General features: G+C 34.7%; 1 protein-coding gene and 1 long non-coding RNA gene across 2 annotated transcripts in view; one reads left to right on the top strand and one right to left on the bottom strand.

Annotated features, from left to right (window-relative positions):
* Positions 1-12,493, top strand: part of LOC135842361 (uncharacterized) — a 239,249-nt gene extending 226,756 nt beyond the window's left edge. Inside the window, exon 6 of the long non-coding RNA XR_010558115.1 lies at positions 12,417-12,493. This is a non-coding gene — a long non-coding RNA (uncharacterized LOC135842361). The remainder of the gene's footprint in view (positions 1-12,416) is intronic.
* LOC135833111 (zinc finger protein SNAI2-like) lies at positions 4,554-10,719 on the bottom strand. Its single transcript, XM_065346735.1, has 2 exons — positions 10,222-10,719; positions 4,554-6,566 (listed from the first exon to the last, which is right to left on the bottom strand). Exons 1-2 carry the CDS (start codon positions 10,364-10,366, stop codon positions 5,356-5,358), a joined length of 1,356 nt encoding a protein of 451 aa, XP_065202807.1. The 5' UTR covers positions 10,367-10,719; the 3' UTR covers positions 4,554-5,355.
* Positions 12,494-12,921: the final 428 nt, after the last annotated feature.

Raw genomic sequence — 12,921 nt, 5'->3', positions numbered from 1 at the left:
AACCTGATGAGACCGGGTTCCTAAGCGTTCAAAAAACGATTTTATTTTTTTTAGATTTTTTCATTGTATGTAGTACTTTTACATATTCAGTAATAATGACAATTAGTTACTATTTTCCCTAATATGTCAGATACGAAAAGGTACTTACTTACTTACTACTTGTTTCATTAAAAAAATTTTCTACGTTATTTTGATTATTTTTTTATTTTATGCATTTTTTTGTTTTTTTCGATTTGAAAGATGTCTTTAGTAAAAAAAATCAATTTTAATTATATGTACCTAACTATCTAATTTATTGTCCAAATTTGTTTTGAGGGCTACACCTCTGGACCGGGAGAGTATAACAAAAATGAATGGAATATTTTTATGAAGATTAACTCGCATGCTAGTTCATTGACACGTGTTCGTATACTAATCGCTAAAGCCAAAAACATGTATTTTTGTTGTTTTTATTTAATTTTGGTGCATGGATTGCACGAGTGTAGTACATTTTGACAAGTATCATATAAAAAATTCCAAACTGGCCATCGTTTCTGTGTACATTTGTACAGATATTTGCAAAAAATAAGTAAGAAATTAATTCGTAAGGGTACCTATTATAAATATACAGAAGATGCGAAACAAAACGATCAAAACGATTTATACTGGTACATCAAGGAGACAAATATACCAGTATTTAAAGCGTATTAATTGGATAAAGTCATTCTGATACGACATACCAACCAACCGGCTTAATTGACACGTTTAAAATTAAAAGCAATTGAACTAATGGGTAATACTAGCGGAAAGTATTCGAGATTAGGTGGGCTGTAATTTTGGTAAAATTATTGTACGTCTCGTTAACCATAGCACAGTTTTAAAATCCGATTAGCTATACTCGTCTATACGTATAACGTCGTCTGTACCTACGAGTAAATCTTCTATATTCCAAAAAAAAGTGGAAATTTTCACGCTTTTGGAGCATGTATGTATGTACTCGTAGGTACGTATACCGTATAAGTAATTGTGCGATTTTTTACTCCGATTTTAGTTTATTTTTTTCAACTTTATATGTAGATATCTATTTTTTTTTCTAAATAATAAATTTAATCCCATTAAAAATGACATGTTACCGGGCACGAATAATTTTATCTTTTTCAACAATCGCTCGTCCGCATGTACTTGTTGTGGCAATTGAAACTCGTATCTTTGGTGCATGTAACGATTTATTGAGATAAGATTGCACCAGGATTATTAACAGGAAGATGCTGTACGCGAAATCGATAGCTCTCTGTTATTTTCGCAACAGTTGGGGAAAAAATGCATAAAGACATCATCATGAAGTCTTTATGCTTTTTTTTTTTTTTTTTTTTGCTGTAATCGAATCCTCAGGCTTCGTGTTGTTTGAAAAATATGTACTTATTCAAGTATACCTGACTAATGTAAGGTGTATCTACATACTAATGTGTACTGTTGAGTAAATATGCATTATTTGTAATAAATATTTTGACGATATGATGGATGTGATTAGAAATGCATTGAAATGGTATATTGAGCTGGAATCGTTGATTGGTGTCCTGGAGGAGAGGAAAAAAGAGGATATTAGAGCCGTTGTTTCTAATGGCAAAGTGTAATATAATCGTGTTCATGTCGCGTTCTATGGGTATCTTTAATGCTAAGTTTATGTACCTGCAGATTTCATTGATTTATCATATTTTTTTCTTTCCAGAAATACTTACTCGTATTCTACAAAGAAAAATACTTATTTTTGTAAATACGATCAATAAAGTAATGATTGAATAATTCACTCAATTTTTTCAGTAATCATCCAGTGGTAGAAAATACACTAAAAAATAGAAGAAAAGAAGTTCCATCACTTTTCCAGAAAAATTCAACGAACTTGCACCATTATTTTATTTTATAAGTAATAAATTTCAATGAAAATTCATTAGAAAATCTACGTTTCTCACGATTTTATTGACTTAAAAATTTGAATTTTCGTCACCTTTTTGCGACAGAATAATATTCTTTCATACTTGAGAATCGATTCTTCAAGTTTGGTTGGCGAAAAATTTGGAAAAGGAAAGGTAAAGAGACACACAATTAGTCTATAGGTAACACCATTTTTAAAAAAATTTATATTTTCAAGTTTGATGGACCATAAATTGAGAGTGTTGGGATCGAGGAGCATAAGGGAGGAGGTTGCAAAACACTTTTTCAAAAATCAACTTTTTTTGGAAAACTGAATAGTCCAGATGAGAAATAGTTTCGGACAATCTCAGAATTATTTGCGTGGCATGACATTTAAAAACTTGGAAAGAAATTTAGGTAGTTGACTTTCTAACATTATGTCAGACTTCAAAAAACTTAGAAAACCGATCAATCTTTGTGAGGTTGTCTACATATTGATAACTTGAAAAAAAATCTTGTGGAGTTTCTGACATTGTGTCAGATTTTTAAAATAAAAATTCAAAAAAAAAATCTTTTTGACTTTGTGACTTTAGATCCGACTTTTGAAAAACTTGTGGAAAAAATCGTGGATATTTTCTTAAATCATGTCAGACGGGGGGGGGGGGGTCAGTGAATTACTAAAACTGAACCTATAAAGCTTTCAAATTTGACTTCTTGATATTTTGAGAGACTTTTTAAAATTTGGAATTTCAAGAATTGAGTCATCTTAAGCAAAAAACGTACCTACTTATCCATGATTTAAAACTCTTACACTCATTTTTAATCACCATTAATCTCAAAATCCAAAATGGTCCTGGGTGAGGGAGGGGGGTTGGAGATACCAAACCATTTTTTTTTTTAATTTAGCTACAATATTGGTTTTAAAACGAGGGGTTTTGCTTTCTGAGGACATGAATTTCATTTTTGAAAATCATTTGACCGTCAAACACAAATTGAGCTGCTGTTGGAAGGGGGGGGGAGTGCCAAATTGAAATGATTTTCAATCGCGATAAATTTATTTTTGAGATAATTTGACCAACAAACACAAGGTATGCCTGAGGAGATGAGCATGGCGTTCAAAATGTATTGTACTAGAAATAAATTTCAAAAATTTTGAATCTCGTACCTTCCCTCATTCCTTAGTGAAGTCATTTTCGGTCTGTGGGGTGAATGGCAGATGCAATATTGAAATCGGCATTCTCAAAAACCTGTAATTCAATATCCATAAAGTAGGTAAGTATTTTTTAACATTTTTGACTTTTATCACCCATTTCCCTCCCCCATTTACTAGTGTGGTTATTTTCGGTCCATACTCCTTATGGGTCCAATGGTTGATGAAATTGAATTGAAGTCAGCTTCTTCAAAAATCTATAGCTTGATGCATGCGTTGTATTGTTATCATTTTACATCCGAAGGCAGTTTTTTGGGATGAGCCTTTCTCTACCTCAAAGGCAAAAGTGGGCAAAAAATGAAAGAAGGTGAAAACAAATGCTCGACACAAAAAATTGTCCAAGTAATGAGTAAATATATATTTACTTTCACGATGTTGCACAATTTTTCTACATTTTTCATTTGGGACACTGAGGGGGGGGGGTGAGGTACTAGACTTGATTTATATTTTTTACAATTTTTCTAAGCAGATGAAGTTATTTTGAAAAATGTTTGTTTTCGTAAGATTTTCTTGAACCATGGAAGATTTTATATCTTAATTGTATGATTTTTTTTTCAACTGTTGACTTTGAAATTGTGGACATTTTTTGACTTTTTGTCCTCTTCATTTAGAATTTTTGAATTTTGATCGATTTATCTCGAATAAGTAATGTTATTTATCATTTGATTGGTGATGGTTTATTTCAGGCTGGTAAATGGAGGCTCAAAGCAGGAGGGATTTTTCGATGGATAGATCGGGTATAGGATTAATTGACGTTATCCGACAACCTGCTCTACTTTAGGAATTTATTCGTGAAATTGGTAAAACTGGGGTTGAGGTTCAAAATTTGCAGTGGTTTCTTGTTGAGGGAGACGAGGGGATGGTGAATTTGATAAAATCTCGTTCAAAATGGAAAAAAACTATGTATTGATTTTTTTTTCAATTAGAGGTCCCCCAAGTAAACACACGACTTAATATGTAGGTAGGCATCTATTCGATTCGTTTCATTCAAAATTTTCATTCCTCCAAGGAAATGAGTAAGAAAGTCCTTTTCCTTACCATAACAAATTGGGTTGATTCGTGTACCTACCTACCTATAAATTGCAATATGATTGTACTCGACGTCAATATTTTTTCTCATCGTGGATTGTGGAATTTATTTAAAAAAAAAAAATCGAGTGTAAGTATGTCACCGATTTTTGATACAGGGAGTTATATTTTAATGAACGCAGTCTCATGTTTGATAACGGTTTTTCTGATTGTGCTTGATGCAAGTTGTGCACTCATACATTATTACGAGATTCATTATACGTTGTAGCCTATGCCTGTATGGTATTCGAAATCGAAGATATTTTTGTGGAATGTCGTCCATATAGCGTCGAATATGTATACTTACCTTCTTCTATAGGTGGTGTACATTTCACCTGCGTAATACAAAGTCGTATATCAACCTTTTGAGAAATAAAAAGCGATATTTTAATTGTTCAAAGAAAAACATTTATTTTATAATAGAAATAAAAATATGTAAATATATAAAAAAAAGAGAGAAAAAACGTAATCTCATAGACTTATAAATCTAACGGAACACAATAAATACTGTACAACATAAGGCACTTAAAAATTTTTTTTTGTAATGTGTAGTAACTGATTCGAAGATTTTTTGTTCGTTATTTTACATTATTCGAGAATCGATTTTAATAATGTGTACATAATGGTAAATAATATGGCGCCTAAGGCATGACTAGTTTTTTAAAAAGAAAACCTCGTGGTTCCAAATTTATACATACATCAAGTATAATAGCAAAAAAAATAAAAAAATACCACATATTATATACAATATAAAAAGAGAAACAGACAACAGAAGAGAAAGAAAGTGATCGTATGTACAGAAAGAGAAAAAACACAAATACATTCACGATAACACCTAAAAAAAAAATTGATAAATTAAGTATAAAAAATAGTGACTTAAAAAATTGTTTTCTTAGCATTTTCAAATGATGAATAAAAAAGAAAAATTGTCAAAAAAAATTTGATTCAGAAAATATGTTTTTGATTTCGATATAAAAAAATTTCAGTCTTTTGGAAAAACAATTATTTTATAATAATTATAATAAAATATATTAAAGCATGAAAAATTATCGACTTAGTTAATTATACGCATATGTGATATGGTCGTATGTATTTTTAACGTCTATCGGACATTTTATTTTAACGTGTTAAGTCACAAATTTGGAATAATAAGGGGGGGGCAATAATCAGAGGGCTATTGGTCTTGCTTAGTTATTCAAATAAAACGATTTGATATCTTCGGTAACTCGGATGACGCCGGTTGAGACGCCCGGACATCCTCCATCGGTGTGTTTGCTGAGCAGAGACATCCTCGAGAAGGTTTTACTGCAGGTCGGACACGAATACTTTTTCACGTCGGAATGCGTTTGGAGATGCGCTCTCAAGTTTGATCTATCGGCAAAAGCTCGATTACAATGCGGACACGAGAATGGTTTTTCTCCGGTGTGCGTTCTGATGTGACCTTGCAGCAGCCAAGGTCTGGAGAAAGCTTTACCGCAAAGTTGACATTTACATGGTAGCGTATGCGTTCTGATGTGCATTTTCAATGCGCCCAGCGAGTTGTACTCTTTGTCGCAGTATTTGCATTTGAATTTCTTTTTGGAAGCGGCGTCTTCGTTGGCTGTGCAATGGAATTGCTGGTGTTTGGAGAGACCGGAGTACGTGGAGTAGGATTTGGAACAGAACGAGCATTTGTATCTGGGAGCGGAATCTTTCTTCTTTTTGGAACTAGTGCTGCTGGAACCACTGCTGTCGTTACCGTTGCTGCCGACGCTGCCTGGAGATGACAGGTCTTCGGGGCTGATCGGAGGTGGCGACGGGTCTGGGTAGTATGAAGGGTACGAGTTTGAGGAAGACGTCGAGGTGGGCGAGAGTGGCGAGTGTTCTCCGGGCTGCGTTAGGTAAAGACGAGACTCGGGCGGATGAGGTAACGCTGCGATGACAGGAACATGCGATCGGAATGGTGTAAAAGCGTGACGAGTAGGTGACCCGCATGGCTCGTAAGGTGAGATGGGCTCGTGTGGTAGACGTGTCGGCGACGGAGACGAATAGTAATAAGGTGGCAGCACTTCGCTCTGAGCAGGGTAGATGTAGTTCAGAGGGATGTAATGAGGTGGATAGTGGGCTGGTACGGTTCTGGGCCAAGATGGATTCTGTGGCTGGTCATGGCTGTGGTTAACCGATGTGTTCAGATTGAGCGGTTCGAGAGGGCCACCAGAGCCGGATTTGGTAAGGAAGTGTTGGCCGAAGCCGCGTTCGGTGGAGTTGAATGCCGGATGAGGGATACCGTTTTGTTCATCTTCGTCGATTTTCTTCACGCTGACGAGAGCTATGGCTGGAGGTGGCGTTAGCGTTTTACACGATAAGTCTTCGGGTTTCGTGCTCAAGTTTTCCGGTTCTGAATTGTCGTCTGATAAATCTGCGAAAAAAAATTGAAAATCAGATTAGAATAAGGCGTGGATGCGTTTACATTTATATGTTTAATCGACTTAATGCGTTATAAAGTGAGGTACTATTATGCCACAGACTGGGATATTTTTCAACCCTGACTCGATGTACCGGGTCGATACCAGCTCTGGAACAAGTAGCTCGCGTACTTGCAGCACTTCGGCGTGCCTCAGCAGCTCGTAATTGAGACGCGATCGCGATAATGTAGCATATCGGATAAAACAGCTTCTGTATATGAATTACGGGCGAAAAACTCGCCAGTATGTAGAGGGAAGGCGTCATAAATTGCGTTCACAATTTATGGCAACGATCCCGGATCTAGAAAATTATGACATTAATATCAAACATTTATAGGAAATGTATATTTTTTATCATCGACTCTCGGTATAAGGAGTATATATCAAAGACACGTAGCTCGGTTTGGTCGTCGTGTGTTGTATTTATTCGTGTTTTTTTTTTTAATATTTATTTTTTAATTGAACTTTATGTAATACATCGCGGCTTGGCGCGTATAATCTTTTCTATTCAGTTCGTTCACTCGCATGATTCACTTTTTTACCTTCTTCTTCTTCTTCTTCTTCTTCGTAGTTCGTACTTGTACCAGCATAGAGTACACGGTGGACTGAGGAGAGCCACTCTGGTACATACCGTCGTGTCACCCACATACGCATTCCGTGCTGGCCAGTTGTCGTTACAATATACGAAGTTGCACTCCTGGAAGTACCATCAACGTACCCACTCACACCCACCGGACGAGCAACCTGCAGGTACCATACAACCTGATCTCCATACAGGTCGTTTTAGTTCTTTTTTTTTTCGCTGCTCTTTTTTTTTACCTACCTATATGCTCTCTTCTTTCTTTTCGTCTCTCATTGCTCGCGTCCAGCATATACACACACAGGCTCCTCTGTCTTGCTCGCAGTCTCTCTCTTTTTAAATTACAACAAGCACGCCGGATTCTAGTTTATTTTATAACCAATATACCCGCTGAGTACGCTAGTTAATATAATTTATTCCACCTTCGGAGTTATTTAAACTCGGTTGGATTTGAGTTGACGATTATTTTAAACGGCCAAACCGCACGTTTCGAACACCATTTCTTTTCGCCGAATACGTATTTAAAACCCGTGATGCCCTCCCCCCTCTTCTACCCCTCGAACCTGACTAAGTTCGTCATCGAGCACACCCGTTAAAATGTCAACTCTATGGCTTTTACTACCAAGACTAATCTTTGTGGCCAAAAAGTACTGCTGACCAGGTACCCTAAAATATCGAAGATGGAAAAATATTCCCTTCGTTGGTCGATGAATTGCTCTTTGGAAAGGTAATTTCCGCGATTCGTCGTAAATTTTTTATCAAGATTTTCAACACAACAGTGAAATCGCTGCGATGTTTACAACTAACACGAAAATTCCTACGTAGTATACGACGTGAAAAAAAATCAAGATAATTTTTTAAGACTATTTTGACGAGCCACCGACTATATAGTTTACGATAATTTGGACATGTTTAACGATACCTACATTCAAACCTGACACCCTATACTATGGCAGATATTATGCATGTCCCCAAAAAAAATTCGAATACAGGTGATTTAATTTCATCCTTAATGAGTAATAAAATTGGCCTTCTAAAATTTCACGTCAATTAAAAAAACGTTACTAAAATACGCTCGTAAACGTAAATAACAATAATTATCGAGTTATAAGAATGAAGTATTAAAAAAACCTGCGCGAGGGAGAGAAAGAGAAAGAAAACTAGGAAATGATTAAAATAGCAGAAGCCGTCCACTATAATCCGGTAGTTATGAACTATCTACGAAGGTGAAGTATGTATGTGACAAGAAAACGTGTGCTATGCGGCGCCAAAGACTGGAACTGGAGAAGATTTCTCCAATGTGTACTTGTGGCTTCGTCTTGCCACTACTTGCCACACACCGCACCTCATCATCATCATCGTCGAGTCGAATCTCGATTCTCTTATCGAACAACACCCGCACTCGATACTATGCGCCCTTGATGTGTTATACTTCCCGATATATAAATGTACGAGTATATAAAACTTTGTGATAGTGAAAGTGTCTCGAAGTCGAAACTTACGCCATAGGGCAGAAGGCAGAATCCACTGTAATACGATTTGTTTGGTATGTGGTGCGTTACGTGGTTGTTGCGGAGGGTTTTTGAACTAACGACTCGACGACGAAGACGAGGTGCTGAAGAAACGCGAAATTTCTTGGAATGTTTCGTTGGACAGACGTTTTGTGATTGAGATGTTTTGCAGGATCGAGTTGTTCTAGGAAGTGCTGCATTAGGTATATTGTGACTATGTGCACAATAGAATTTCAATGCTACGTTTTTTTACATTGTCGTTTTTCGAAAAAATATCTGAACGTATGTGGAGTGCTGGATTTTTGTTTGCCTGAAGTATTTAGAGGAATTCCATCAAGCAGGCGTATACCTACCTATTTTATTTTTTGAAAAAAATCTAAAATATCTTACTCGTATTTTGATATTGATGGATAAGTTTTAATGGATGTTTTACATTTACAGGGCTCAAGAGTAAGGTATTTTGTAGGCTATTTTATGTCCTCTAAAATAAGAAAAGGTGTTGGTATTTAGACGAAATGATTATGTTGTGATAGGGAGGTCTGGTAGGTCATAATTTTTAATTTTTGGCATTTTGAAAAAAAAAATCTTGAAAAATCACACAAGGGTATTTCCCTGTGTGGTGTTGAGAGGTAGACAAGCTGTCTAGACAGTCCACTATTTGATAATGGTTTCAGGTAAATAATAATGAATAAAGAAGTCCAAAGTTCGGAAATGTGCTCGTATATTACTGAGAATTGTAATTTGATCACAGACAGTTGTTTTTTTTTCTATCACTTCTCACTATGATTTTATTCATCTATGATCCAAAAAATGTAACAAGACTTCAAAGGTTCCCCAGATGAGTTGGTTTTTAATTTTTCAAATTTTTAATCGAAATGTAAAATTATTATCTACAAAGACGAGCTACACTAATTGAATTTTTTTTTTCAAATGAAAAATTTAAATAAACACTATACCGGTCTCTAAATCTATTTTTGAAGCATTTTTTTTTCATACATGTTTTCTCATTATTTTTTTTATGATTGAATTTAGAAATGAATCAATTTCAGTGTTGAGATTTGTTCAAATAACATATTTTGAGGTCTTAAAAAATATATATATTAGAAAAAAATTATTGCTCAATTTTCCAATGAGATGGGACATGATAAATTTTGAACTCATTGCAAAGTAAAGGTGGAAATCTGCTGAAAATCTTGTTTTTCACTTCCTATCCAAAAATTGTTGCAACACAAATATCACACTAATTTTCAGCAGGAAAATTGAAGTCACCCAGTGTTCAATTAAAAATTAAAGTAATGAATTCATAAAATTCATGGAGCATTCAGATAGGACTTTGGAATAAAACTACGAGTAATATACCTAAATGAAAATTACAACTCAAGTTGATATTAAAAATTCAAACTTACAAAAAAATGGTAAAATAATTTACACGATTCGGAAAATGGATCAGTCTGTGGCATAATAACTCAAAATAATTTTTTTTTCTAAATCAGATAATTAATTAAAATTTCAATTTACCTTTATCATCGATTAATTCTTCTTTGATGTATTGAATCGGCCTCTTCTTCAAAGGGCAATGACTATAATTATATTTCTTCATTAAAAAAGACCTCGACATGGTCACAGTTTCTTCACCACTTATACGCATAATTGAATTAACCATAAAAAAAATTATTCAAAACGTTGAAACGAAAAAATAGTTTTTAAAATAAACGAAACACATGAAAAAGAAAATTGTGATCAGCGGATAAAATTCGTTTTTAAAAAAAATATTCGAAAAACATGTGATGAAAAAAATAACAATTCACAATATTGTAGTTCTCACGAAGTAACTAAGTACACTCGAATGAAACTTGGAAAAATATAAAAACTCGAATTGACGACAACAGAGTAGAGAACATTAACAGAACAACAGTCGACTGACGAACAACATCACAACATGCTACAGGTTTTAAGACTAAACACTAAACACTGTCTAGCGTCTGGCTTAGCTTCTGGTTGGTATTTGGTGCATTGCGTACAGTAGGTATAGTGAGTAAATCTCCCCACCTAGGTATAGAGGTTCCAGTATTGTACATTACGGTGTACATCTGCCTTGAAAACGCGTTTAGCAGGTGAAGAAACGTAGCACGTGCTGAACAACCAATAGCAACGCGTCTCCAAGCACCAATCCTAATAGCGGCTACCGCCAAAGGGATGCTACTATATTTACGGTATTTTCAAGGAGGTGGAGTTATCAGGAGGTATTGGGAGGCGAAGAGAGTTCAACAGGTGTTGTTAATTGTGGCACGCAAACACGCTAAATGTCTAGAAACGGTTCTGTACGTGTTTTTTACCTTTTACTTATCGAAGTACATATAACTTTACCGTTTTTTATTTATTTGTAGGTTTTTTTTCTCACTGGATTGTGATTGAGGTGTTGAAGGTTTGAGAGGGAATTTTATGAAGTTCTATTATTGTGATTGGATTGAGGGGTATGGGAAGTGCTATACAGTATTTAGTAGGAGTTCTTCAAATGCTAAGTTTTTTCAATTTTCTTTTTTGAAGAAAGTGTTAGTGAGACTAGATGCTGTTTTTTTTTTTTTTTTTGCAAGTTGTTGCAGGTTTGGGAAATCCTATGATATTTTTTTATTGTGTTATGAGTTATGGTCATGGAGGCAAAAATTCCCCTCATTAGATTGTAAATTTGACTGCAACAATGCAACGGATAATTTCACTTTTTAACCCAGTTCTCTTTTTTTATTTTATTTTTTTGTCGAATATTGAAGGTAGGTATACGGGGGGGGGGGGGAGGGGGAATCATGGAATCATATAGATCTTTTAACAATGTTATGAAAGTAAAATTTTCTGCACTGGATTGCACATGTAGATGCATTGCAGACTTATGTACTACCTATAGACCTACCCAGTATCTAATAAATACATCTTGTATGTATCATGCACCTTTTTACTCGTTTTATGCTAATTCACTATGATCTTTTTCTTTTGCAAACCCTTCCAATGCGCATATTTTTCCATAATCAATTTATTCGCTATTGTTAAAATTCAAAATTCAAATGCTGAGCTGTAGACTACTGAATCTAGGTTGTTAAGGTACCTACCTATCTACAATGGTATGATTATTTTTAACGCTAGGTGCATTTTTTTGTCGAATGCTTTACGCTGATTTTTTTTTGAATGGGTGCTTGAAATTTAATGAGTGATAATTACATATACGTTACAAGGTATATTAGAGTCATTTTTTTCATTGTAATTTTTTTTTAGAGGGTGAAGGGGGTTATACGTACCAAGGGCGAAAAATGATATGAATAATTTTTCGATTATATAAATTATCAATTAGAGGTGATATCGTGCCCCTGGTTATACATATTATTCCGAACCAAGCATTCTTTACCTATATATTTAGGTGGTGCAGAGTATACAGACTAAAAACTGTGAAGGGGCAATACTGTGCTCGTGTACGTATACCTGAAAATTAAATTATGCACTTGGGTTGAAATATGTATTAGGTAGGTAACTTATAGTGTACCTAAACTTGCATTATGTGTGTGGTTTACGTAAAGACGCTGATGAATGAATAATGATAACGCATTATATCTGCTCATGCAAATACATATTTACTTACTGAATTGATTATTAAATATTTGTATGTGATGTCGTTTTTAAAACAGATTACCTAATTCGTGTAAATATTTTTTTGGTCATTTTTTCAGATAAAATTATACTGGAAGAATTTTCTGAAAAAAATCCTACGTTCTTCGCAACTTAATGATGAATACTTTAAGATGGGTAAGTAAAAAAATAAAAGCACCATAATGATTTAAATTCTACACAAAATTGTTGACAAGTTATCTCGTATATGTTTGTAGCATAACTGCGCCAGGAGGTTATTCATAATGTACCTATAATATTGCTGGAGACGTCCCACAGTGATCTAGATGAAAAATTTAGCCGGACATGAAAACAGTTCTTTAGCAGTTATGCAATCCCCCCCCCCCAATGTTCGGCTTCAAGCATGTAGATTTTTGAGGACGCTTGATTTCAATTTTAGAATCAGAATAGTCTTCAAAAATGAATTCTGCGCCCTTGAAAATCCAGATCTTGATACCTGTATTGATTTTTTGAAAATTTCAATTTTCCCCCTCCCCTTTAGAGTTCATTTTGGGCTATGGCGTCAAATAGATATCAAAAATTAAATATAGGTATATGCCTTTGTAA

The sequence above is a fragment of the Planococcus citri genome, chromosome 1 (assembly GCF_950023065.1).
Source record: "Planococcus citri chromosome 1, ihPlaCitr1.1, whole genome shotgun sequence".
Classification (NCBI taxonomy): domain Eukaryota; kingdom Metazoa; phylum Arthropoda; class Insecta; order Hemiptera; family Pseudococcidae; genus Planococcus; species Planococcus citri.
This window is presented reverse-complemented; position numbering and strand designations above follow the sequence as displayed.

Excerpts from the sequence above, each read along its gene's own strand:
- LOC135833111 (XM_065346735.1), bottom strand. The coding sequence starts at position 10,366 with ATGGTTAATTCAATTATGCGTATAAGTGGTGAAGAAACTGTGACCATG. Across the intron at positions 6,567-10,221 it reads AGAATTAATCGATGATAAAG|ATTTATCAGACGACAATTCA; the intron begins GTAAATTGAAAT and ends TTTTTTTCGCAG.